General features: G+C 43.7%; 1 protein-coding gene and 1 long non-coding RNA gene across 14 annotated transcripts in view; one reads left to right on the top strand and one right to left on the bottom strand.

Moving 5' to 3' along the window:
* Window positions 1-4,066: 4,066 nt before the first annotated feature.
* Window positions 4,067-13,538, top strand: LOC116530130. Its single transcript, XR_004259844.1, has 3 exons — window positions 4,067-4,181; window positions 6,150-6,153; window positions 13,527-13,538. It is a non-coding gene; the product is annotated as an uncharacterized LOC116530130 (long non-coding RNA).
* Window positions 5,799-25,487, bottom strand: part of RIN2 (Ras and Rab interactor 2) — a 241,351-nt gene continuing 221,662 nt past the window's right edge. For all 13 annotated transcript variants that reach the window (XM_032248107.1, XM_032248110.1, XM_032248113.1 and 10 more), the window contains 4 exons: window positions 17,325-17,630; window positions 15,382-15,513; window positions 9,979-10,142; window positions 5,799-6,206 (listed from right to left, as the gene is read on the bottom strand). In XM_032248107.1, the coding sequence (XP_032103998.1) occupies window positions 5,883-6,206; window positions 9,979-10,142; window positions 15,382-15,513; window positions 17,325-17,630 (926 nt within the window). In that variant the 3' untranslated portion in view covers window positions 5,799-5,882. The remainder of the gene's footprint in view (window positions 6,207-9,978; window positions 10,143-15,381; window positions 15,514-17,324; window positions 17,631-25,487) is intronic.

The raw sequence follows: 25,487 nt of genomic DNA, 5'->3' as shown, positions 1-25,487 counted from the left end.
TGAGATTCTCACAGACTCCCAAAAGATATGATGCTTGATTCATGGACTCTGCTTTCACAGCAAAACTCTAAACTATCTGTTCAATGAGAGTTGGCTATTTGTCAAGTCTCATATTTTCATGTGCTAGTAAAAAATAGAAGTTTTGTGATGTCCTAGCTGGTTCACTTACGTATTTTTTTTTTTCTGCTTGGTTAATGAGTCGCTAGCAGTTTATTGTTTTCTGTAGTTTTTCTTTTAGTAGATAATAGATGCATAAGTCTGTTCTGCGTAAGATCGTACATCAATAGGCTCCAGAGAAAAATGGGAGTGAGAAAGATAAAATGCATGGCAACTGTAATGTGGTAAATAAGTGCATTCTCTCATAATCTGTAGAAGTGGCAAGAAATCAGAAGCATGACATCAGAAATAAAGAAAATTAATCACATTAAACTCCATATTCTTCTTGGCAAAGCACAATGTTTTAAAGAACAATCTTGTTAAATGATATAAATGTACATACAAATTCTATATAAATTAGTGAATATAATAAAGTAAAAGGGGAAAAAAGTGGAGGAAAGTTGTTAAAATAATCACTGACTATACTTCTGCTTTTATTTAATAATTTATTTCTGGGAAATACCATTTTAGACTCTTATGCAGGCAGAGATGGTTCCTCTCGGGATTTTACTGCGGCTGTGACTGGGAAGTCAGCAAAGTGTCTTTGCAAACTCCCTTGCTTTCTTTTCCCTTCTTGGCGAAAGTCACCACTGGCTATGGGCCCTGATGATGCTCTTGGCCAGCAGGGAATGGGGAAAATGAGCTACTCTCAACTTGCACACACACACCACCATCACCACCGCCACCACCGCCACCATCACCACCATCACCACCATCAGCAGTAACAAACATAAAGTTAATGACTAGTATTCACTTTATGATGACCTTCCTACATTGAGCAACCTGCCCCAATACATTTTTCTTAAACTTTTGATACTCATTGCTGCCTTTCTTCTGTTTCACAAGAAACTTGCCAGCAGATAATAGCGTGAATGGGTAAGCAGAAATAAGCAGTAGGGGGTAAATGTCAAAGCAGCCAATTATCTGACGATAATATTAAGTAACGTTTAACGGTGCTTGTGGTGTGGTGCCTGGATGTTCTAAGCACTTTGCATGGATTAATTTATGTTTGCCTTACAGCAGCGCCTGAAGAGGCAAGATGCTATTTGCATCTCTGGCTAGTAACAGGTACATGTATTTGACAGTATGCATGTGTCTGTTCCTTTGTAGATGTAACCTGTGAATATATTTTTATTTTATATGCACATACAGCTTTCTTCTTTAACATTTAAAATCATCCTAGTTGATATGCTAGAACTGCACTCTCCAGTATGGTCACCACCAGCCACATGTGGCTACTGAGTATTTGAGACATGGCCAGTGTGAAATGAGATGTGCTATAGGTACAAAATACACACAAGACTTTGAAGACACAATATAAAAAAATAAAAATGTAAAATACCTCTTTGGTATTTTTGATTAGTTGTTGAAATATATTTGAGATATGGTGACCTAAATAAAATTACTAAAATTGATTCTACCCATTTCCTTTTGCTTTTTAAAAAGGTGGCCACTAGTAAATGTACAATCACCTTTGTGGCTTGCGTCGTATTCTTACTGGATAGCACCAGGCCAGAAGTACACGTTCCATGGTCCTCTGCCAGCCAAATCAGGTTGAGAGTGCATGCTTGGTTAGCTGTCAGTGGTCTTGGTTAGGCAAGGCGTTACTTCTCCCAGGTGTGTTTTTATATTGACATCCACATTTTGATCTAAACCAGTGGTTTTCACAGCAGAAGCACCTTGAAAGTTTAAAATAAATGTGGCCTGCTGGGTCACCTCTGCAGAGATTCTGACAAGCTGGGCAGCTGGGGCATCGGGAGTTTTAAAAGACTCCAGGTGACTTCAAGCTGAGAGCCACCTATTCAATAGAAGAGAGGACACCGAGCCTTGATGACAGGTAGTGTGGGTGAGTAATGTTTGCAGTGGGACTGGGTTCAGTTTTTGAATCTCTGGTTGGAACTGCAGAAACAAACTGTGAAAAGGATCAGAGCCTGCATTTTGTCAACGAGCGTTGGAATAGAGGTAAGAGCATCCTCGAACCTACTGCATTTACGAAAAACCCAGCCCACAGAGTCATGCTGGGGAAATGAGAAGAAACGGAAGCAATGGAGCTAATTATGGTGTAGTGGTATTTCCCCCAGGAAACCGAAGGCTGGTTACAGAGGCACACACCGTCTAGGAAGGAGCTCCTCCCTGGCCACCCCTGGTCCTTAGGTTCTGAACCCGTCTCCCCAGGTGGCAGGATCTGACCATCCCCAATTCCCCAGCAGTGAGAAATGAGAGCTGGCTATAGCAGTTCTAATGTGTGCAGTCAAAGGAAATACTCAGATTCATTAGTGTAATCATATTCTAAGTGTTTTATATAGAGCCTCAGAATTCAGGCAAACTCTACTTTTAAATGGAAGAATTTAATCACACCAGGTGTGACCAGGCATGACCAGGCATGCTGTTAGAGATTGGAGTGCTCCCTCATTTCAAGTCTCTTAAAGAAGCTGAAGGTAACAGCTGCCCAATGAGGACGGAACCACATTTGTGAATGGAAGCATTCATGCTTGGGTTTCCTGTCCTTTGTATTTTCTCATAGATCGGAAGTTGTAACTTCCACATGGTATGAACTACTTCAACAGTCGCTATTTCTATTCTGTGTCCCAGGGGGAGGGGTGGTGCTAGAGTGAAAGTATTTGGCAGTGCATGCAACATTTAAAAAAAAAAATCCCTTCTTTTGGCCAGCATTCAACTTTATAACATGTTTTTATTTTTACTTTTTTTGGGTGGAGACAGGGTTTCTCTGTCATCCAGGCTGCAATGCAGCGGTGGGAACGTAGCTCACTGCAACCTCCAACTCCTGGGCTCAAGCGATCCTCCCACCTTAGCTATAACATATTTTTAAATTTGGACATGCATCCTCCTCTTCCTCCACCCAGCATGTGTATATTTACTCTCCTCTTATTCCTTCCAACCTTCACCCAAGTCTGTTTCCTGGCAATTTGGGAAGTGAGAAATGCCTGCATGGGGGGAAAGTGGAGGCGCATGCTGTGTTGTAATTTTAACAGGGAAGCATTGCCCAACGACGAAACCAGGGACTGTCTTGTGATGTTGCTTTCTGCCCACGCTACCTTTTCCTTTTCTGGGCTTGCTCTCATCCCGCGGAAAGCTGCACAGGCTGCCTCGCATCCAAAGGCTGTGACCTGCTTTAAAACAAAGCCTGATGATCCTAGTTTGAAGAGTGGGAAGGGCAACCATATGGACTGAGCTGTCATCTTTGAGTTCATTGTAAACATCGAAAGCAAGCAGCCCATTCAGTCCCCGTTCTAATCTTTAGGGATCTCTCCCACTGATGAGTTAGAAACCCTTCTAAACTTGTGTTTTCCTTCCTTCAGTTAACAAGGATTTATTAAGCACTTACTATTAATATATGCCAGGCACCATTCCAAGCATGGGGAGTATAGCAGCGAGGAGACTGAGCCTCTGTCCTGTCAGTTCTGAAACAGCGCTGACCTGTCAGCCAGGGCATTACAGAGGTGGTATGAGGACAGGGCGGGGCTGTCTGCAGGGCCCCGGCTAACTCCTTGTTCAATTACCTGTGATTTGCTCCGGGTCCAACTAAGCCAAGTACTGTACCAGAAAACCATAGAAACATTCTCAGGTGGGAAGATGATCTTTTCCTCCTGCTCCTTAACTTTTGCCCTTTGTCAGAAGGAGCTTCTGAGAGGAGAATTGCCTGAACCCAGGAGGCGGAGGTTGCGGTGAGCCAAGATCGCACCATTGCACTCCAGCCTGGGTAACAAGAGCGAAACTCAGTCTCAAAAAAAAAAAAGAAGGAGCTTCTGAGAAACGTGAGCTTTTCTGCTTACACCCTGAATAGATCTTCTAACCACAAATCCTGGCTTGGATTTCATCTGTCCACGACCCTGTGCGGTGCATGAATATATTCCTACTCTAAAGGAAAAAAGAAAAGACAACCAAAGGACATTTCAAAAATTATTTTCACACATGATTATCATACAGTATTACAATGTATTATGTGCAAAATTCCATTAAAAAAATCATTTACAAAAGGAAGTACAACACAGTATATGCTGAGGGTTCTAGCCAAGGCTAAAAAAAGTACAAGGTACAAAGCCAACCAAATTAGATGACTATGCATCTTTACACAGTACAATAGCGTGCTTTTGTAACTACCTGTGTTACATGGATACAAGACCCTCATCGTTTGTGCACCTGCAAACTGGTTTTATTTAACGTAAGTTTAATTTCACTGTAGATTCTGATAATGTAGTTTTGTGTGTGTGTATTTCCAATTTTTTTCTCCATTGTGCAGCATCTTATTTAACTCCACAAAAGCCACATTATACATTACTTGGTTTCGGGTCCCAATAGTTTGATGCTGCTAGTTTTAATTTCTCTGGAAAGGGGAGAAAAGGTATTCTTCCTGATTTTTCGTTCGTTTGTTTGTAGGAAGTGATTTATTTAAAGAGAGAGACAAACAGGAGAAGGAGAGAGAAAGAAACAGCTAACTCTCACACTGAGTGAGAGAATCCAGAAAGATACAATCCAGGAGAGAAAAGCAGCTCCACACTGAGTGGAAGGGAATAGAGAGAGATGGAGTTTAGGAGGGGAAGACAGGCTTCCCCGAGAGAGTGTGGAAGGGGACCCCAGAGGGGAACTCCAGGAGAGAGAAAAACAGCTTCAATGAAGCGGGTGTTCGTGGAAAGGAATCCAAACGTGGAGTCCCGATTTTTATTTTTCTCAGGGGGCTTTCAAAATTGTTTCTAAAAGCAAATCACACACGGAGTAGATTTTGCCAAACCTCATTGCATATTTACAGTATTTTAAGCATAGGTGGTTCGTTCTATCTCTTTTTCCACATCTTTCGAAGAGCCTGAACCAGCAGACTGCACTCCTCAGTCCTTTGTTAGAGTCCGTATTTCTCTCTCTACCTCTCTCTACATTCGTTTCTCTCCTTATTCTCAGTATCATTTGTTTAAAAAACAAAAGAGCAAAACACCACTAAACGTGAACAAGGTAACAGTACATCCGATTTCCAAAGGCATTCTGTGGCCAGTGTCAGGAATACATGGCTTTAAGAAATCCAGCTGTCTCTCCCCACAAAGTTGCCAAAACATCCAGTTACAGAAGAGAGACTTTTAAAATGCAATACTCTCAAATCCAGCAAGAGATTTATTTTTGAATATTAAATGTTAAAATCACATGCATAATTATAGAATATTTTAAAGTTACAAAAATATTTTAAAAACCAATCCTGACAGTTTACCTGCAACTGCTATAAAAATTTCTATGAAATATATAAAAACATGAAGGCTCTTTGTAAAAAAAAAAAAAAAAAAAGGAAAAAGGAAGGAAGGAAGGAAGAGATGAAGCCATCCACAGGAGTGAGGATCACCTGACGCGCTGCATCGGACAGTCTTGTCAAACACCTGCTGTTGAATTCAAAAGAGCTTGTGCCTTAAGTGTTTCTTCTGCACATCTACATACATGTAAGCCAACCTAGAACCTGACTGGGGGTAGGCAGCAAACAATCTCAGGACACTTGAACCATCAAATGCAATTCTCCATTGCCAAAAGAGACTCCTACTGTTTCACGAACCTCAGCTACCTTGCATGGCTAAAGTTGCCCTTGGCCCAGTTGGCCTATGGATGGCTTAGTCACTAAACTGAGGGGTCCCCGAGGAGGTGACTGCTTTTCAAGCTCAAGCACATAGAAGCCGGAAGGCAAGGCTTCCAGCTCCCCTTTGGATGCACCACTAGGAAGTCCCACCTGTCCTCTAGGAGGTGGTGAGGTCTTCTTCCCTGTTCTGGAAAATGACACCGTAAGGATCGTTCTTGATGCGTTTGTAGACAAAGTGGAAGATGTGGGGCTGAGGTCGGCTGTGCAGCTCCGCCTTGATTTTTTGAGGGTAAGTGTCCTCTGCCAGCTGCTGCCATGTCTCGTCAACGAAGAGAAAGAGGCTGTACTCCTCAGGGTCCCCCACCTTGAACTTCTCAGCGCAGATCTGACACACATCCTCGGTGGTGATATAAGGTTTCACAAGGAGGGTCTTTCCTGTGCAGCCACTGTTGACCTCTTGGAATGCAACTCGGAGGTAATTCTGCAGGTGGAAGAAGAATGTTGAGACAGTCAGAAGAGAAAACTAGACGGTGAGCATGATGGGAGACCAGGGGAGGGGGTAACTGTGAGCCACTTCCAGACCCTGTCCCGTCATAATGTCTGATGTCAGGCCACGAGGCTTTGGATGGCAAGCAAAGAGGCTATCTGACTTTGGACAGCGGCAAGGATAACTACATGATTCACTGCAACTATAAGAAGCCAGAAGTCCATGCAGGCCTGGTTCTGATCTTTCCATATCCCTCATAAAGCCTAGCTAAGAAACCCCTGCTTAAGAATGTGAACCACATCCAATGCTGGGCTTTTTCCCAGCCTGAAAAATAAACCAAATAGCACAAGAGTATGAAGGAAGTCAGGAGAAAGAGATTTAAAATATCGACACAACAGCACACACTGTGCTCACTTTTTGTTTTTTTCTTTTCCTTTTAAGAGATGGGATCTCACTATGTTGCCCAGGCTGTACTCAAGTGATCTTCCTGCCTCGGCCTCCTGAGTAGCTAAATCTTCAGGTGCACACCACTGCACCCAGCTTGTTCTCACTTTTAACATACTTTTAAAATAATCCTAGACAAGGGCAATAATTTAGGTTGAATCACACACACAAAAAAAGTGCTGACATTTGACTATTTTTTATCTCCCCTAAATGGTGATTTCATGTGATTCAATCTAATACAAGGCTCCTAGTGGCTCTGGACACAATGTGGAAAAAGTCAGGAGAAGAATGTTGATTCTGCCAAATACTTTGCAGATGGAGCTGATTACGTGCAAGGTGAGGCTGCAAGAAATTAAACAAAGACATTTGCAGGCTCAGGCGCTGCAATCGTGCCAGCCACATGCTATCATGAAATATGTAAACCTGTGATCTCACAAGATACAAAGCCCAGACCTGGCATAAAGAATCTTAAACTCACACTGGGTTCTCTTAGGTTTTGGGACCCCAGATAACTTTGTTTCTGTTTCCTTAAGAGTGGAGTTATCAGATGAAATCTTGAACACCCAGTTACATTTGAGTTGCATCTAGAAAACAAATACATTTTCCTCTTCTAAATCTGGCAACCCTGATCAGCAGTGAAGGGAAGGAGGGCTCTCTGCCCAGGTGCCTGCATGGTCACCACGAGGGTTTCCCGGGACAATAGAAGGGAAAGTTTGGGGAAGGATGGTGAGCTCTGCACATGTATCTGATATGTTTTGTATCTGCTTCCGTGAGGACTTCTGCTAGCCCAGTCACTTTGCAAGAGAGGTGAGCTAGTGGGAAGCACCCAGAGTGACACTGACACCCTTTAAACATTTTTTTCCTTAGAGACAGGGTCTACATGATCCCTCTTTGACCAGTGAAGAAACTGAGACACAGAGAGGCTAAGTAACGTGCCTAAAGCCACACAGCTAGGATGTGGCAGGGTCAGCTCTACCGCCTTTACCGCTAAGGTGTACTTTTTCTTCGCATGTGAGAAAACCTTTGTGCCTTTGACCTCTGATTTAGGGATTTCAGATGGAGCTTGGGTCTGAGGTTTTGCTTTGACCCCTGAGCTGAATGCTGAGCATGTCCCTCTTTGTTTACGTTCTGAGAAGGTGTGCGCCTCCAAGGTGAGCAGGGTCAATGAGGGCAGGAGGGAGAGGCTGCAGAAGCAGCAGCTCCATGGTGTCTGGGGGCTCCAGGTGAAGAGGTGGAGGAGGAAGGGTGTGTTGGCAGGTGGGGGAGGGAACAACGAACTTTCCTCACTTCCTCTGTTCTGCCTCAGGCAGCCCCTCCCTGGATGGCTCTATGATGGCACCCCAGGGGTCTGCATGTGCTGAGTGGCATGGGGACCTTCTTAAACAGTGCAACAGAGTGGGGAGTGTACAGCACATGCATTCTCACTCTTTAGGTTTATGTGCTTGAGAAGGAATTTCCGAGAATACTGCAATCTTGGCGAAGAATGCGCTGATCTTGGCTTGCAAAGATCGACTTGTCTTTTTTTTGTTTTTGAGACAGGGTCTCATTCTGTTGCCCAGGCTGGAGTGCAGTGGTGTGATCATGGCTCACCGTAGCCTCAAACTCCTCAGCTCAAGTGATCCTCCCACCTTAGCTGCCTGAGTAGCTGGGACTACAGGTGACCACCACCACGCCTGGCTAACTTGACATTTTGTGTTGTGTTTTGTAGAGCAGGGTCTCATTTTGTTGCCCAGGCTGGTTTCCAGCTCCTGGCCTCAAGTGATCCTCCTGCCTCAGCCTCTAAGGTGCTGGGATTACAGGTGTGAGCCACCTCATCTGACCCTCTATTTTCAGAGCTCTTATAAAAAAAATGGCCAGGCACGGTGGCTCACGCATGTAATCCCAGCATTTTGGGAAGCCGAGGTGGGTGGATCAGTTGAGGCCAGGAGTTTGAGTCCAGCCTAGCCACCACGGTAAAAACCCATCTCTACAAAAAAAAAAAAAAAAATTAGCTGGGCATGGTGGCAAGCACCTGTAGTCCCAGCTACTCCGGAGGCTGAGGCAGGAGAATCGTTTGAACCTGGGAGGCAGAGGTTGCAGTGAGCAGAGATTGTGCCATTGCACTCCAGCCTGGGTGACAGAGGGAGATGACTCCATCTTAAAAAAAAAAAAAAAAAAGGCAAGGCAGGTGAATGTGGACATGTAGACAAATCTGTCCTGCTTTCCAGATCCCTCCCTGCTTGGAAACTCATCATGGGGAACACATAAACAAAGGACAGGCAGGTTTTATCATTTAATTAAAAACCTTCAAAATATTATTTGAAGACATTTGGCAACTCACTCATTATTTCACAGACAATGAATGAATCAGGAATTATTGTGTTGGGTAAGGATTTCCTTTGTTGTTGTTGTTTTCATTTTTTGAGATGAAATCTCACTCTGTCACCCAGGCTGGAATACAGTGGCTTGATCTCGGCTCACTGCAACCTCCGCCTCCTGGGTTCAAGCGATTCTCTTGCCTCAGCCTCCTGAGTAGCTGGGATTACGGATGCCTGCCACTACACCCACCTAATTTTTATATTTTTTAGTAGAGACAGGGTTTCACCATGTGGCCAGGCTGGTCTTGAACTCCTGACCTCGAGTGATCCGCCCGCCTTGGCCTCCCAAAGTGCTAGGATTACAGGCATGAGCCCTGATGCCTGGCCTTGGGTAAAGATTTCTATAGCCCTAACCCACCTCTGCTTTATAAGAAACAAGCCCATTGGGAATCCCACATTCCCAAGCAGCAGCTCATGTTCAGGAAAAGCCCTGTCAGGCAACCTGAGCAGGACTCGCTCAGATGCTCTCCCAGTCACTCTGGGCTGCACACTGCTGCCAGAGCTGTTGCTGCTGCTGCTGCGATCCTGGGGTCTTCTGTTTTGGAGAGTGGGCGAGAGAAAAGGGAAGGAGAGGAGGACAGACATCACATCTTCTCCCTCTTCTCAAAGAGAAACTAGGCCAATTGCATCGCGTAACACAGCGGCTGTTTCCTGATGAAACAAAATCTCCAATGCCTGTGCCAAGCGCTTCCTCCTCCTTTTTGACTTGCCTGCTTGTTTTGGCAGAAATCCTGCCTTCATGCAATTTGGTTTTCTTAAGGATAGCAAAACTTGGGCCAAATATCCCATGCATATATAAATGTAAAGAAAACAGAGCAGTGTAACAAGGCCAGAGGGTGGTTTGAGATATCCCTTTCCTGACAAATAATTCAACACAGTGGGGAACTCTGAGCTGGGGTGCACTGGGTTAGCCAGCTCTGCATTCCTGGAGGACGAAGGAAGCTAAGGGGTGGCCAGCTGCGCACCTGGAAGTCGTCCACAGAGGGGATGGTCCGGTTGGTGGTTCTCCGTTTGTGCCACTGCCTCAGGGTGTCTCTGGTCTCCGAGCTGAGCAGTCGTGCTGCTTGTTCTTCTTGGAAATTCTTTATCAGGGAAAGTGCTCCGTATGCGCTTGTCAAGTAATAGCCTCCTGAAAAGAGCAGAAAGAGTGGGTCCTCCCAGTGCCAGCCTCCGCTCTTGGGTTTTTAACAGGGGATGCCAGCGTTAGAGGGCATGTTTTGTGTTTTTAGTATTTCTTCTACATGCATTTCCTTGTGGGATCACAGAAGCACATGTCCAAGAGCATACCATTCACTCCTCCAACTGGCCCTTCACACAGCCATCCCGCAGAGATTTATGGAGCCACCCAGGCCTGGGAGGGGCCAGGGGAGCACAGACAAGCCAGCCTCACAAGGTTCCTGTTGCCACTGATGGGATTTCCATTCTAGTGCGTGAGACTGACCAAGCCTCTAAAGCATTTGTTCGTTTGTTTTGTTTGTTTTTGAGAGGGAGTCTTGCTTTTTGCTTTGTCATCCAAGTTGGAGTGCAGTGGCAAAACCTCAGCTCACTGCAACCTCCGCCTCCCAAGTTCAAGCGATCCTCCCCTGAGTAGCCGGGATTACAGGCATGTGCCACCACCCCTGCCTAATTTTTGTATTTTTCGTAGAGACAGGGTTTCACCATACTGGTCAGGCTGGTCTCAAACCCTGGCCTCAACTGATCCACCTGTCCCAGCCTCTCAAAGTGCTGGGATTACAGGCATGAGCCACCTTTCTTGGCCAAAATTATTACAGTGCAATTGTGAAAAATGTTTGCCAGGCATAGTTGGGGTATTAAGTCCTGATAGCAAGGTGGGGAGAAAGTCAGGCTTGTGAGACAATCCAAGGCCAGAATCACCTCCATCAGTCCACAGACTCCTGGCAACACCTGCCCTTGGCTTTCTCTTTTAGAAATTGATATTTTCTATTTCTGATAAACAAGAATTTTGTTGGCCGGGCGTGGTGGCTCACACCTGTAATCCCAGCACTTTGGGAGGCCAAGGTGGGCAGATCCTGAGGTCAAGAGATCAAGACCGTCCTGGTCAACATGCTGAAACCCCGTCTCTACTAAAAATACAAAAATTAGCTGGGTGTGGTGGTGTGCACCTGTAGTCCCAGCTGCTCGGGAGGCTGAGGCAGGAGAACTGCTTGAACCCGGGAGGCAGAGGTTGCAGTGAGCCGAGATCATGCCACTGCACTCCAGCCTGGCACCTGGCGACACAGCGAGACTCTGTCTCAAAAAAAAGAGTTTTGTTTAAAAAAAAAAAAACTAAAAAAGAAAAACATGGCCAGGCGCAGTGGCTCATGCCTGCAATCCTAGCCACTTTGGGAGACCGAGGCGGGCAGATCACGAGGTCAGGAGTTCGAGACCAGCCTGACCAACATGGTGAAACCCCGTCTCTACTAAAAATACAAAAATCAGCTGGGTGTGGTGGCGGGCGCCTGTAATCCCAGCTACTCGGGAGGCTGAAGCAGGAGAATCACTTGAACCTGAGAGATGGAAGTTGCAGTGAGCTGAGATCAAGCCATTGCGTTCCAGCCTGGCGACAGAGCGAGACTACGTCACAAACAACAACAACAACAACAACAAATATTAAATGGATATTTTCTGAATTTTAAGTAAATTATACACTTTGAAAGAACTGTTCACAAAAATGTGAATATTTCAAACATAATTTCTCTCCCCTGATTCCCTTCCTTACCCCTTACTAACATAACATCTGGCATCTAGGATAAAATAATTTACAGGAAAATAATGTTCCGGTGATGCTGCTTTAGGAATGATCTCTTATGTTCTTGAGGAGTGTAAAAGGGCTGACGGACACTGTGAGATGTGTATGTATTCGTTCATATGAATAATTATGTTTTGTCCTAACATAATTAGGTGCCTGGGGAGGAATTTACGGTCTCTGTGCTGAACAGCCACTAGGTGTCGCCCTGAATGTTTATTTAAAATTCCCTAATTGGGCACAGCACATTTTAGATTTACAGACATTCTTTGTCAGAATACCCATCGAATCTCTACTGTGAGCCACAGCGAGCTACAGGGGAGAAATAGGTTTGTAAGAAGTAGCATCGGAGTCCCCACTCTCCAGAAGTTTATGAATGTGTCTTTTGCTAAAAAAAAAACACTGGCAATTTATTCCTGCAGGGATCATAAGTCAGTTTGGTAAAAGGAGTTTTGCGCAGAAGTGTCGCCGTTGACTGTTTATGTGAGACCCCATGGAAGCCTCTCTCTGGTCAACAAGTAGCAACATGCAAGATGGCAACTGTCCCCTTCATGTGGATCAGGAGCCGCACACCCTGCAAACTTGCGCTGGATGTGAACTCGAGAAAGAAAAGCACCCTTGTTGTTTTAAGGTTGTGGATGAAAACTTGAGGTTATTTCTTCCTGCAGCATAATCTGGGTCGTCCTGAGCCATGTACTTTCCATTGATCACATGTCAAGCTTTTTGCGTAGAGTGATGTGAAGGGTTTTCCAGACCTTGCCACCTACAGTATAATTGCCCTAGTTAAGAGTTTTGAATTCTTGATCTTTCTTTTTTTTTTTTAGACAGAGTTTCGCTCTTGTTGCCCAGGATGGAGTGGGAAGGCACGATCCCGGCTCACAGCAACCTCCGCCTCCCGGGTTCAAGCGATTCTCCTGCCTCAGCCTCCTAAGTGGCGGGGACTACAAGCATGCGCCACCACGTCCAGCTAATTTTGTATTTTTAGTAGAGACAGGGTTTCTCCATGTTGATCAGGCTAGTCTCGAACTCTTGACCTCAAGTGACCCACCTGCCTTGGCCCCTCAAAGTGCTGAGATTACAGGTGTGAGCCACCTTGCCTGGCCTGAATTGTTGAGCTTTACCAAATATTTGCCCCACAAACAAATCAGCATGTGACTGTGTGTGAAACTCAGTAATCCAGAATACAGATGCTATACAGAGAATTTCAGGAGAAATCAATATAAACACATTCAGGAAAGGCTGTGTGGAGGGGTCAAGATTTGAGCAACAGGACTTGGAAGACTGTTAGAATCTTTGTAGGGGTGGAGGGGGGCTCCCTTGGACTTCACATGTTAGACTCCCTAGCTCTCATCTGTTCAGGACACTAAGGAGAAAACTAAAAATGCTGGAAACACAAAGCTGACCACACTTTGAAACATGTGGATGCAATTAGAGAAGGTTTTAAATTTCAGCAAAACTTTAGCCCTACCACAAGAGCTGTGCACTTCTAAGGGATTCTGTGGCGCCTTTTTGGCAAATGAGAATACCTACTTAAACAGCAGAAAAGAGACGTGGCTGCTACCCCACAAACCAAAGAGGACTTTGGGCAGGCATGGAAAAGCCCCATCTGTATTGCTGCCACTGCTCAGTAACCTCTTCCTCCCAGGATGCACAGCTTCAGTTCGATGCCGTGCAGGCCTGGTCTGTGATCACAGCCAACCCGACTAGGCCGCCTGCTCTCCCAAGGAAGGAAGCCAAGAAGTCCCAGACACGGTTAAGTGGAAGCAGGCTCTAGTTCAAGTGCGAGCTCATCAGCCGCTTTGTGTCCTCACTAGCTGTGCCCTTGTCTATCTTGTGGGATTTGTGGGGAGATGACAGCCACCTATCCATCAGTTATCAACACAGGACCTTGCCGGGGGCCCATCTGAGAAAGGGGCAGGAGGTAGCTGTCTCTATCCTTGGGCCACAAGATATAAGCAAATGTTTGTCCTGAGTGCACACTGTCAGCAATGGAATCGTGACTTTCTAAGTGAAACTGGCATGTCTTTTTCCCCAAAGCCCTAAGAGCTCTGTATACTTTTTACTGTAATTAAACATGATTGAAGCTTGAAAAAGAATAACCAAACCTCAAACTATATTAATAACAAATATTCCAGTGGACGGAAGGAAAGCATGCCGTGTTACACTAACACGCTTCTCTTGGTCCCTGGGCAAAACCACATGTTTGGCCTTGTCCTGTCTAATCCCAGGGCAGAGCAGGCAAGAAAAGCTCCAGGGAGAGCCTCAAGGCTCATCAAGAAGTGTCTGGTTGCAGGGTCTGGAATATTAATGAGGAGACAGAAGAAGCTAAAGGGTGAAAGCATGAAAGAGGCCCATTCATACCTGCCTGGGGTTAGGGACGGGAGGAGAGAGATCCCTCCTCCTGAGTCAGCACTAGCTAGGCCACGTGGGAAGGGCAAATTCAGGGCTCCAGGGAGGGCAGTTCCTCGGACAGGAAAACCAAGGCCTGGGGAATTCACATTACAGGACTGAGGAGACTAAGGGGCACATTCTGGGGGTGATAAAAATGCATTTCATTCCCTCCAGGGAAAATGCTGGGATGACACATTCCTTAGGGAATCCTGTCGGAGGTGGACCTTTCCACTCAAGCCCAGACTGAAACTCACCGGAGGAAAGAATACATAAAAATCTCCCCCAGGGCCTCTCTGGGCTTTTATCTGGATACATAAAAATGGATTAAGAGGATTCACGGTGCACAGGCCTTGATTTGTTCTCCTTTAAAAAGACAAGCTCACATACAGTCCCAGTTATTTCTGCTTTTCAAGGCTGTGCACTACCGTGCCAAACATTCTAATCATTTCCATGGCAAAATACCTAAGGCATGTGTAAGGAGAAGGAATTTCTGCTAAGACACGTTGGGGTTAGGCAGACACAAGAAGAAGGAACCCGAACTGCCAAGATGATAAATTGAAAGCAAACTGCACAGATTCCACACCCCTGTATTTTTATTGTAAAAATGGGCAGATACTTTAAAAAGAAAACTGGAAAAAAATTAATACTGTTTTCATCTTGAAAGTAAAATTTTAAAAAATGAAAACAAGGCCAAACTTTTATCCATTTCACTAACATAAGAACAGGTTATTTATTTTTCTGGCAATGGAAGTATTCTCAACAAAAGTTTATAATTTCCTCTTGGAATCAAAGAAACCATTTCTTAATGACATTTATTCTACTGAACATATTTTTTTTATTGCCATTAAGCAATCTTAGTGAAGTATAGTTAAGATGGGGTTATATTTTTTTTCCAGACTTTTCCAAATTTTCTACCGTGAGTGTGTATTATCACTTTTGTAATCAGAAAAAGGTTAGTACATTCTTTTAATTAAAAAAAAAATGCAGTTAACATTTAAGATGTCAAAAAAGCACCCAAGTAACTGCTTAATGGGTGCAGAGTTTTATTATAGGGTGAAGAAAACAGTTTGAAGCTAAATAAAGGGGGAGAATGCATGACATTGTGAATATACCAAATGCCACTGAGCTGTTCACTATAAAATGATAGTTATGTGACAGGAATTTCATCTCAATTATAAAAAAGTGAAAAAAATATCACCCAGTTCCTTCAACTTTTCTCAAAAATAGTTACCTTCTCCATGTAACAGCGATGGGTCTAGGAGCTCCATCATGTACTCAATTTCAGTGTCCAATTCAAGCATGTCACACTGAGCTATGACATAGGTCAGGACTGGCAAGAAGTCATCAGCGCCATACATCCTCCCTGAGAGCAGGAACAAACAACGAGATGGAATATTTTTACCAACTTTTCTTTCTTTCATATCCTACTTGCTGCTTTTATTAGAAACCAAGGAGTCACTCTGGGGAACTGCATTATTTATAAACAGAGGTGGGTGTTTCTGAAATCCTGTGTAGCCTGTGACCCTTCCCAGCTGCTAATGTTAGAGACCAGCCCTTACAGTTTCAGAATGAATGTCTATGAATCACTGAACACATTACAGATTTTCTCCCTAGTTTTATAATTTGTATAAAATTAGGTGATAGAACAGAATAGTCTTTAAAATATTTTAACTTTTAGCAAACAGTATAAAACACTTATAAAATATTTACTTATGCTAATTCTTTGTGTTTTATTTCCTATTGCTTGCTGTGCATATTATTCACAAACATAATGACAAGACCAAACTCAAACCAGAAATAAGCAAACTTTGCTCTGTATTCAATGTGAGCACACAGCTAACTTCTTTAAATGTGCAAGCTCGGTATATGTTAAAGATATACATTGACTAATAGAAACATATTGGAAAAAATGTTAGCCTTTACTTCTAGTTTTCTTTATATCACTGGTTCTCAACTGGAGATGATTTTGTCCGCCAGCGGACATTTGGCACTGTCTGGAGACATTTTTCATTGACATAACTGGAGGGTGGGTGTGCAGAGGACATCTGGGATGCTGTTAAACTTCCTGCGGGAAGCAGGACAGCCCCACAACAAAGAATTATCCTGTCTATATCAATGTCGAGAAACTGCTTCAGAGGAGCATAATCCCGTGCAGATATTATTTGGGGAATTTTTTAGAAATGACTGAACTATAAAAAATACATTTCCTATATGTGAAATATGCTTGCAGACTTAGGAGGCGATGTTCACATCCTATCATTACCAGGCCCAGGAGCTCATATTTTAATGTCTTCACTCAACAATTCCCAAAGTGCACACACATTCCTGTCTACTCAAGCAGTCGTTAATAGAGCCTGTGTTTTCTCTCTGCTGCTTCTCCATTAAGCAGTTTCACTCAGAAGAAAAGTTTGTAACCGTCCTCGGAATTACAATAAGCTTACTGAAGACCTGGGACAATGCAGGGCTCCATCACTATCCATGATTCATAGTTACTCCTACATCTACAGGAAGCAGCAAGGGTAAATCTGAGGGCTGGCTTTCCAAGTTTGTAACTCTTTGGAGAATTTCAATTATATTGCTTCAGCTTGTAGCAAAGAAGGGCGAGCCAATGAAATGGCTCTAATGAGGCCTCATTATGACTGAATACTCTGAGTTTCTTTCACATACTATAGGTCATTGAAACAAACCTTCATTGGACAAAATGTTGTAATGATAATTGCTGATATTTCCATTGCACTTGGGGCTATGTGTGTGCTGTCTCGGCTAATCCCCACCTTATGAAAGAAAGGGTCACATCCGGCTACAGACACAGAAAACTGCAGCATGCAAGGTGGATTAAGAGGGCCAAACTCCCTCTGTTAATTTTCTTCTTCTCGGAGGAAAAATTTGAGCTCAGACTCCAGAGACTGAATTTGTAACCATACCCTGAACTAAATCTTTAATTAAACTGGCCTGGTTCAAAAATCTTGCTGCCCTCATCTGCTTACATTTTAATCCACTGCATGTGACTAATTTGTCAGATATCAGAGAATCACTTATAATTTTGTAAGCCACTTGGTGAAATCAACAGACCAAAGGGAGGAGATACTGGGAATCAGAAAGTTTGACAGGAGACAGGTCTGTGCCTGGCCCGGAAGGGAAGTGGCACGGATCCTGGGCTCCCAGCAGCCTCACCTGAGTTGTTCTCCATGACGGTGTAAATGAGCTTGCAGACCCGCAGCAGCAGCATGACCTTCTTTTCCGGGGAATACATCTTCTGCATGGTCATGAACTTGACTTTGATTTTCTCTACATCCACAAAATCAGGGGTCGGGGCAAAGACCCCCAGCTCCTGCGGATTCCTCTGCCGCACAAGCTGTAGGTTCTCCTTGAGTTGCTTCCACGAGCCGTCGGCCATGTGAAAGTCCTTCAGCATGGCCTCCACGTGCCCCTTCAGGGGCTTCAAGATGCACTTGTGCATGGCTTTCTCCAGCACCACATCTGCCAAAGAAAGTGTAGCAGCTATGACCATTGTCTGAAGAAAGAAGAAACACAGCATCTGCTTTCTTAGAAGGGACATCTGTACCTCTAGGCATTGGCTGCCAGGACACACAAATTGTACAGCTTAACATCCAACCAACAGACAACACCAAGCAGCACCATGACTGACATGCTAACATTTTTTTTCTGAAAAGCCAGGAAGACCTAGTCTTCCTAAATGATGTCTAACTTGCATATAATCAACACAATGAAATATATTTGTTTTGATTACTTTCATGCCCTATTCCCATGGCAAATATGCTAGAAGACATTCTTTTGACCTAGTCCTTCAACTGGTCATCCAATTAACAGGAGAGCAAAAATACTATCTTAAGGGAAGGATTTTCTAATAAGGAGAGTTCAACATCCCTCAGAATATTTTCTGAGGAAGGTCAGGTGCGGGGCTCACATCTGTAATCCCAGCACTTTGGGAGGCTGTGGCGGGCGGATTATTTGAGGTCAGGAGTTGGAGACCAGCCTGATCAACATGGTGAAACCCCGTCTCTACTAGGAATACAAAAAAAGTTAGCTGGGCATGGTGGTGCACATCTGTAGTCCCAGCTACTGAGAAGGCTGAGGCAGGGGAAGTGTTTGAACCCAGGAGGTAGAGAGGTTGCAGTGTGAGCCAAGATTGCACCACTGCACTCCAGCTTGGATGACAGAGTAAGATTCTGTCTCCAAAAATAAAAAAAGAAAGATTATTTTCTGAGGAAATAGATTCACCTAAATATAATGCATATAATATGTGATCTTAGATTCTGGACTAAAAAAATTCTTCATTTGCTATAAAGGACATTAGTTGGCCATTGAACACAGCCTGCAGATTAGGTAATATTGCTAAGAGGGCATCAGTATTAATTTTCTAGGTCTGATAATTATACTGTAGGTATTAAACAGAATAGCCTTGTTTTTAGGAAATATGCATTGAAGTATTTAGGGGTAAAAGGATACAATGTCTGCAACTTAAGTGGTTCAGAAAAAATGACAGAGTGTGTGTACATGTATTTGTGTGCATGTATGTGTATGCGTGTGGGTGTGAACAGAGAGAAAGAAGAATGAGGCAGATATGGCAAAGTGCTCACATTTGGGAATCTGGGTGAAGAGTAGATGTTTCTTTGTGCTATTTTTGCAACTTTCCTGGAAGTCTGAAATGATTTCAAAATTAAAAGTTAAAAATGTGTGAAATGTGTTTCTGTTTCGAGTTAGGAAACACCTTTGGGTGTAGGAGGCGTTCTTCCCTCCTTCTTTGAATGATTGCCCAGTGGAGTAGCTTTCTTGACTAATACTGAAATGACCAGTACCATAAATCCAAAGACGCGGCTGAAGACTATTTATATAATAATAACTCCCCTGCTTTGTCAATAGCAGCTTTTTAATCTTACATGTTTGCACATTCTCATCAAAGCCACCTGGGTTCTGCTGCAGCATCCACACTTAAAATGATGGCACCTTAATGTGATTCCATGTGGGAAGCCAATGGAACATGTAAGATTAGAAATAAGTTAGACCAGGCATGGCGGCTCATGCCTGCAATCCCAGCATTTGGGAGGCTGGGGTGGGCAAATAACTTGAGGCCAGGAGTTCAAGACCAGCCTGGCCAATGGAGTGAAACCCCGTCTCTACTAAAAATACAAAACATTAGCTTGGCCTGGTAGTGCACGCCTATAATCCCAGCTTCTCTGGAGGCTGAAGCATGAGAATTGATTGAACCCTGGAGGCAGAGGTTGCAGTGAGCCAACATCCTGCCACTGCACTCCAGCCTGGGTGACAGAATAAGACTCTGTCTCCAAAGAAAAAAGGAAAAGAAATAGTTGTCTCTCTGGCCTTTGGAATTCCTGACACTGGATCAGATCAGATTAAATTCAAATGATGACCTATTATTAGAAGGCCAGGAAAGAGAATCTAAGGCAGAGGTACAAACAATGAAAACAGTCCCCCAAAGTTAAAACTGAGGCCAAAAGTTAATGCTGACCCAACAATCATCAGATTCCCCAGCCCAAGTTCTTTTTTCTTTTTTCTTCCTCCTCCATCTTATCCAGGAGATCTCTTTGTTTAAATACAGGTTTATTTAACTATAGGAATCAAGGTTGATGGGAAAGAGGTTATAAAGTAGGAAGAAAAGCAGAACAACTTATGTCTGGCATTTAAAAAAACCACTTGGTTTACGCTGGTTGCTTTGTGTTATATGTTCGTGCAACTTTATAGCATCTTTGACTTTACGCTATATCATCATTATGATAAAAAATTAATAACAGCAATTAATATTGAGCATTCAGATGGCCAGGCTCCATCTAAGTGCTTTACTTCACTATCACCTAATCCTTGAAACAATTCTATTATTTTTGCACAGTATTATTATTAAATCCATTTAACAGATGGGGAAACTGAAGCTCAGAGATGACTTATCGCTTGATAGAAGCCACATAGCTATTTTAAATAACATTTATACAGCTTTTCAAAGTAAATGATCTTTTAATTGTAAAGTTCAAGTCACTTTATAAATACTCGCCACTTTATTCCTCTTATCCAAACAGTTTGAAAGCTACATTCATGGTTATAAGTGACCGCAACTTGGTTAAAATAGGGTCATCACAGGAGGACAAAGGCCATATTAATCATTAATTAGAAATGTACATGACTGTACATTTCAAGTTGGAAATAACCCAAAGGCCCATTTGGACAGAATGAAGACATTGGGTATATTCATTCAATGGAATACTACAATGAAATTCAGACAATGGAATGTATTTACTCAATGAAAAAGCTCACATTACTGCTCCAGAGCAACATGGATGAATCTCATGGACACAATGCTGCGTGAAAGAAGCCAGACACAAGAGCGTCTCCTACAGCATTTCATCTATATTAAGTTCAAAAGCAGGCAAAACTAACCTGTGGTGACAGAAGTCAGATGGCCGTCACCCTTGGGGAGGATGACCTGGGCTGGGACAGGACACCAGGGGTCGGAGATGTTCTGTACCTGGATCTGGGTTGTGTCCACACGGGTATGCATGTGTGTAAAATTTTGTTGAGATGAGCACTTAAGATGTACACACTTTATGGATGTAAGTTAAACCTCAATAAATGTATATAACAGAGAAACAAAACAACTGAAGACCAGGCTGAGATTTTCACCTTGAACCCAAGGACAACTTTTAACTTCAGAGTGGGCCCGGTTACCTCTGGACCAGAGTGTTAATACAAATCATCCCTAAAAAGCTCCCAGCTGCTCCTGGGGAACCAGAGTAGAAAGGTCGTTAGTAGCAAGTGGTACAGGCTCCCTTGTGCATTCATCCTTGCTGCCAGGGAGGAGGGCTGGCCTTCACGGGGAACTCCACCCTGGGTGTAAAAAAGCTGTGGAAATCTCTTAGGAGGGCTGAAACCTAGGACCAATTGCCAAGTGAGTAGCCCATTTTCTGGATATAAAATGAAAATGTAATTGCTAGTGGTAGATTTTAATATATTTTTCTTTTCTTTCTTTCTCTTTTTTTTTTTTTTTTTTTTGAGATGGAGTTTTGCTCTTGTCGCTCAGGCTGGAGTGCAGTAGTACGATCTCAGCTCACTGCAACCTCTGCCTCCCAGGTTCAAGTGATTCTCCTGCCTCAGCCTCCTGCATAGCTGGGATTACAGGCATGTGCCACCAAGCCTGGCTAATTTTATATTTTTAGTAGATACGGGGTTTTTCCATATGGGTCAGGCTGGTCTCGAACTCCTGACCTCAGGTGATCTGCCCGCCTTGGCCTCCCAAAGTGCTGAGATTACAGGTGTGAGCCATTATGCCCAGCCTTTAGTATATTTTTCTTTAAAGACCATGATTTTAAAATAAGAAAACTGGTCTCTGCATTTTTTTCAGAGATTTATTCCTCCTCCCCATCCTCCCCAAATCCTTAATGAACATAAAGTAGGGGACAACGGCCTAAATGAAAAGAGGGACCCAGGACCCAGCTGGCTCTCTCCAGCAGGAAAAGCAAGGTTCTGCTCACAAAGCAAGAAGGAAAAAGGATTTGAGGAACCCAAAGAACAGAGGATCTTTCAGAATGTGAACCACCTCAGACAAATGAGGAAAGAACAAATTGGTCACATTTCTTATAAATTACGACTCTCCGTTGCTTTCTGTGATCTCTGTTGGCGTTAGTCTTTAATTCCTAGACAACAAAACAAAATCTTTTAAACTCTCAGAACAATGACACTATTCTAGCCACTTTACTTGCACTAGATCTTCAAATCCTCAAACAAAACCCCATCCAGGGAGGACTACTATGTTTTCATTTCACAGATGAGGAAACTGAAACCCAAAGTCATCTCCGTCATGCAGCTATCAGGAGGGGGAGCCAGGACTTGAGCCCACAGAATGTCTCCTGAGTTCTTGGAATAATGTCAACTGTATATCCACAAGCACAAATGCAAAGCAAACACCTGAAATATTTACAGGAAATGAATAAGGTGATTATATGCTTTTAAAGTTCATTAATGTCTTTTTGTTGTTGCTGTTGTTGAGATCGTGGCGGGGTGTCACTATGTTACCCAGGTTGGTCTCAAACTCCTGGCCTCAAGGTATCCTCCCTCCTCAGCCTCCCAAAGCACTGGGATTGTAGGCGTGAGACTTCATGCCCAGCCTTACTCATTCCTTTTCTATTTTTCTAATAACAAGCAAATACTAAAAAATCGTTCAAGTCACAACATACTGAATTTTAGAAACTAAGTGTTTCTAAATGACCAAAACTAGAAACAAGTTTTCTGAAAATATTTATAAAGATTATATCAACTGGCCCCAAAATAATCCATAAGAGGAAAGTCGTAGAGACCATAGCAATTGTTGGTTCTTCCTTGACTAAATCTCACTTACTGCAGTAATTTATAGGAAGTATTCAATGTGTTGGCCTCTAGATAAGAAGTGATTCACTCTTATTACTTCTCCAATAATTGATTCACCCCCCATTTAAGGATGAAAGACAGAAACCTTGACCCTTTCCTTCATGCTGACCAACCTATAGTATGGATTCCAGAGGCTGGAGATAGACAAGGAAATATCACAAGACCAGCAGCAACTCATTGGCTTTGTGCACTTTCTGCTTTTTCGCTGCTGGCCAGAGGCAGTGAGACTCCGAGAGGCAAAGCTGAAGACTGGAGAAACTGCTTGTGTTAGAAAGAGCCCTGGGAGCCCTGGGGAGGCCAAGTCCCCTCCCCTCTCACTGCCAGTGTCTGGATGGCTATCATAATCGTCGTCCACGGAAGGCAAGACAGAGCCAGCAGTCTGAACCTGAGTTGGTGATTGTTAAAACAACAGGAAGTAAAATCAATATTCTCCAGGGAATCTAACCACGCTCAGAGTCTAAACCACGTAATATAATCACATGCTTCATAACAACGTGTTTTGGTCAATGATGAAGCACATATGCCAGGGTGGTCCCATAAAATTCCTTTTTTTTTTTTTTTTTGAGATGGAGTCTCGCTCTGTCGCTCAGGCTGGAGTGCAGTGGCACAATTTCAGCTCACTTCAACCTCCATCTCCCAGGTTCGCAAGCGGTTCTCCTGCCTCAGCCTCCCAAATAGTTGGAATTCCAGGCATGCGCCACCACGCCCGGCTAATTTTTGTATTTATAGTAGAGATGGGGTTTCACCACATTGGCCAGGCTGGTCTCGAACTCCTGACCTCAGGTGATCTACCCACCTCAGCCTCCCAAAGTGCTGGGATTACAGGCAGGTGTAAGCCACTGCGCCTGGCCCCATCTGATTCTGATACTGTATTTACACTGTTCCTTTCCTGTGTTTAGACATGTTTAGATGCATAGATACTTGGCATTGTGTTACAGTTGCCTGCCCTATGCAGTATAATCACATGCCGTTCAAGTTTGTAGCCTAGGAACAGTAAGCTATACCATATAGCCTGGTGTGCAGTATGCTATGCCATCTAGTTTTGTGTAAGCACTCTATGATCTTCCCACAACAACAAAGTTCTCTAACAGTGTACTTCTCAGATGCATCCCTGTCTTTAAACAACACGATTGTATTAAAAATGTACAGGTTACAAGCAAAAGTACTGGACAAAGATATGAGGTTAGGGTGGGAGGGAGGTAAGGGTTAAAAAATTATCTATTGGGTTCCACTGTTCACTAGTCAGGTGACGGGTACACCAGAAGCCCAGACTTCATCACTACACAACATATGCATGCTAGAATTCTGCATGTATACTTCCTAAATACAGAAACACATTTAAAATGTAAAAAGCCATGAGTTTAAATCATATAACCTCTTATCTTATTCTAGTTTTATCATTCTGATTTTTTTTTTTTTTTTTTTTTTGAGACAGAGTCTTACGCTGTCACCAGGCTGGAGGGGAGCGGCTTGATCTCAGCTCACTGCAACCTCTGCCTCCCAGGTTCAAGCGATTCTCCTGCCTCAGCCTCCAGGGAAGCTAGGACTACAGGTGTGCGCCATCACACCCAGCCAATTTTTGTATTTTTAATAGAGATGGAGTTTCACCATGTTGGCCAGGATGGTCTCCATCTCTTGACCTTGTGATCTGCCCGCGTTGGCCTCCCGAAGTGCTGGAATTACAGGCATGAGCCACCGAGCCTGGCAATTATTTATTTTAAAGGTAAAGTAGTAGAAATAGAAGCTAATGTTTGATAACAAGATATGGGCCTTTTTTGTGGGGAAGTCAAATTGTGAAAATGTAAAACATTTAGAATTGCTAACATTTATTGGGCATTTATTTGAGCACTTCCTATTCTCATATATGTATTACCTTATTAACCCTCACTTCAGCCCCACAATGCTGGAACTACTGTCATTCATTTTACAGATGGCCGTGAGGCTTGGAAGTCAGGTGACTTTGCCAGGTAGTGGAGAGGAAACATAAACCATGTTGCTTCCACTTCCACGTCAGGAGATGGCAGGCATGTAGACCTCCCTTGGTACAAAAAAGGGCAAAACGAGTTGATGCTTTCTTTTTTTATGTGCTAACATATTTTCCTTTGGCTATATTACTGGATTAAGGATCGGAACTAACATTGAGTGAATGCTCAGTATGTTCTAAGCACTATTAAGCACTTTACAATTATTGGAAAAACTCTTCGACTAAAATGGGCGCATAATCCCTATTTGTCTTAGTTTGGGTTCTCTCAGAAGCCAACCCTGAGACAAGGATTTGAATGTGAGTGGTTAAATTTGGGAAGTGATCCCAGGAAGCCTTGGTCTGGGAAGGAAGGCAGCCAGTGTTGTTTGCTTTATTAAGCCAGTTATCATGGCTGGCAGGTGGAGCTCAGGCCTGCTGGGGAACTCCTAGAGGCAGCGTTGAACGTGCCTTAGAGTTGCCCCCTCGGAAGGAGAGGCAGCTGGGTTCTGGATACACTTGCTCCCTTCAGTCCCTGGTTGAGGCTGCTCCTGGAGGTGGATGGGCATCAATTCCCCAGCCTTTCTAGCCCACCCTGGGCCAGAGCTCTGGTGGCATGGGAAAACCTCATGCAAAATGTCACAGGTGCTGGAAGCTGGACATCAGATTGGTAAGCAAGTGTCAGCGGGCAGAGCACGATGGCGTCCACAATACCATGTTACATGTGAGGCAACTGAGGCACAGAGATATTAAGAAACATCACCAAGCACCTATAGCTCAGCAGCAGCAGAGTCAGGGCTTTGAACCCTGCCTGAGCCCTTCCTCTGAGCCACCACGCACCCCTGCCTTTCAGCCGAGAAACTTCTCCATCTCATGCCAGCAGAGCTGGTGGCTGAGGAGGGTGGAAGGCAGGATCTTGAAAATATGACACTGGGGCCACCATGACAGCACTTTGCTAATCCTCTATTACAAACTTAGCAAAA

Source organism: Sapajus apella, unplaced genomic scaffold (assembly GCF_009761245.1).
Source record: "Sapajus apella isolate SASKATOON/1434 unplaced genomic scaffold, GSC_monkey_1.0 scaffold65, whole genome shotgun sequence".
Classification (NCBI taxonomy): Eukaryota; Metazoa; Chordata; class Mammalia; order Primates; family Cebidae; genus Sapajus; species Sapajus apella.
The sequence above is the reverse complement of the archived record's forward strand: the minus strand, read 5'-3'. Positions and strand labels throughout refer to the sequence as shown.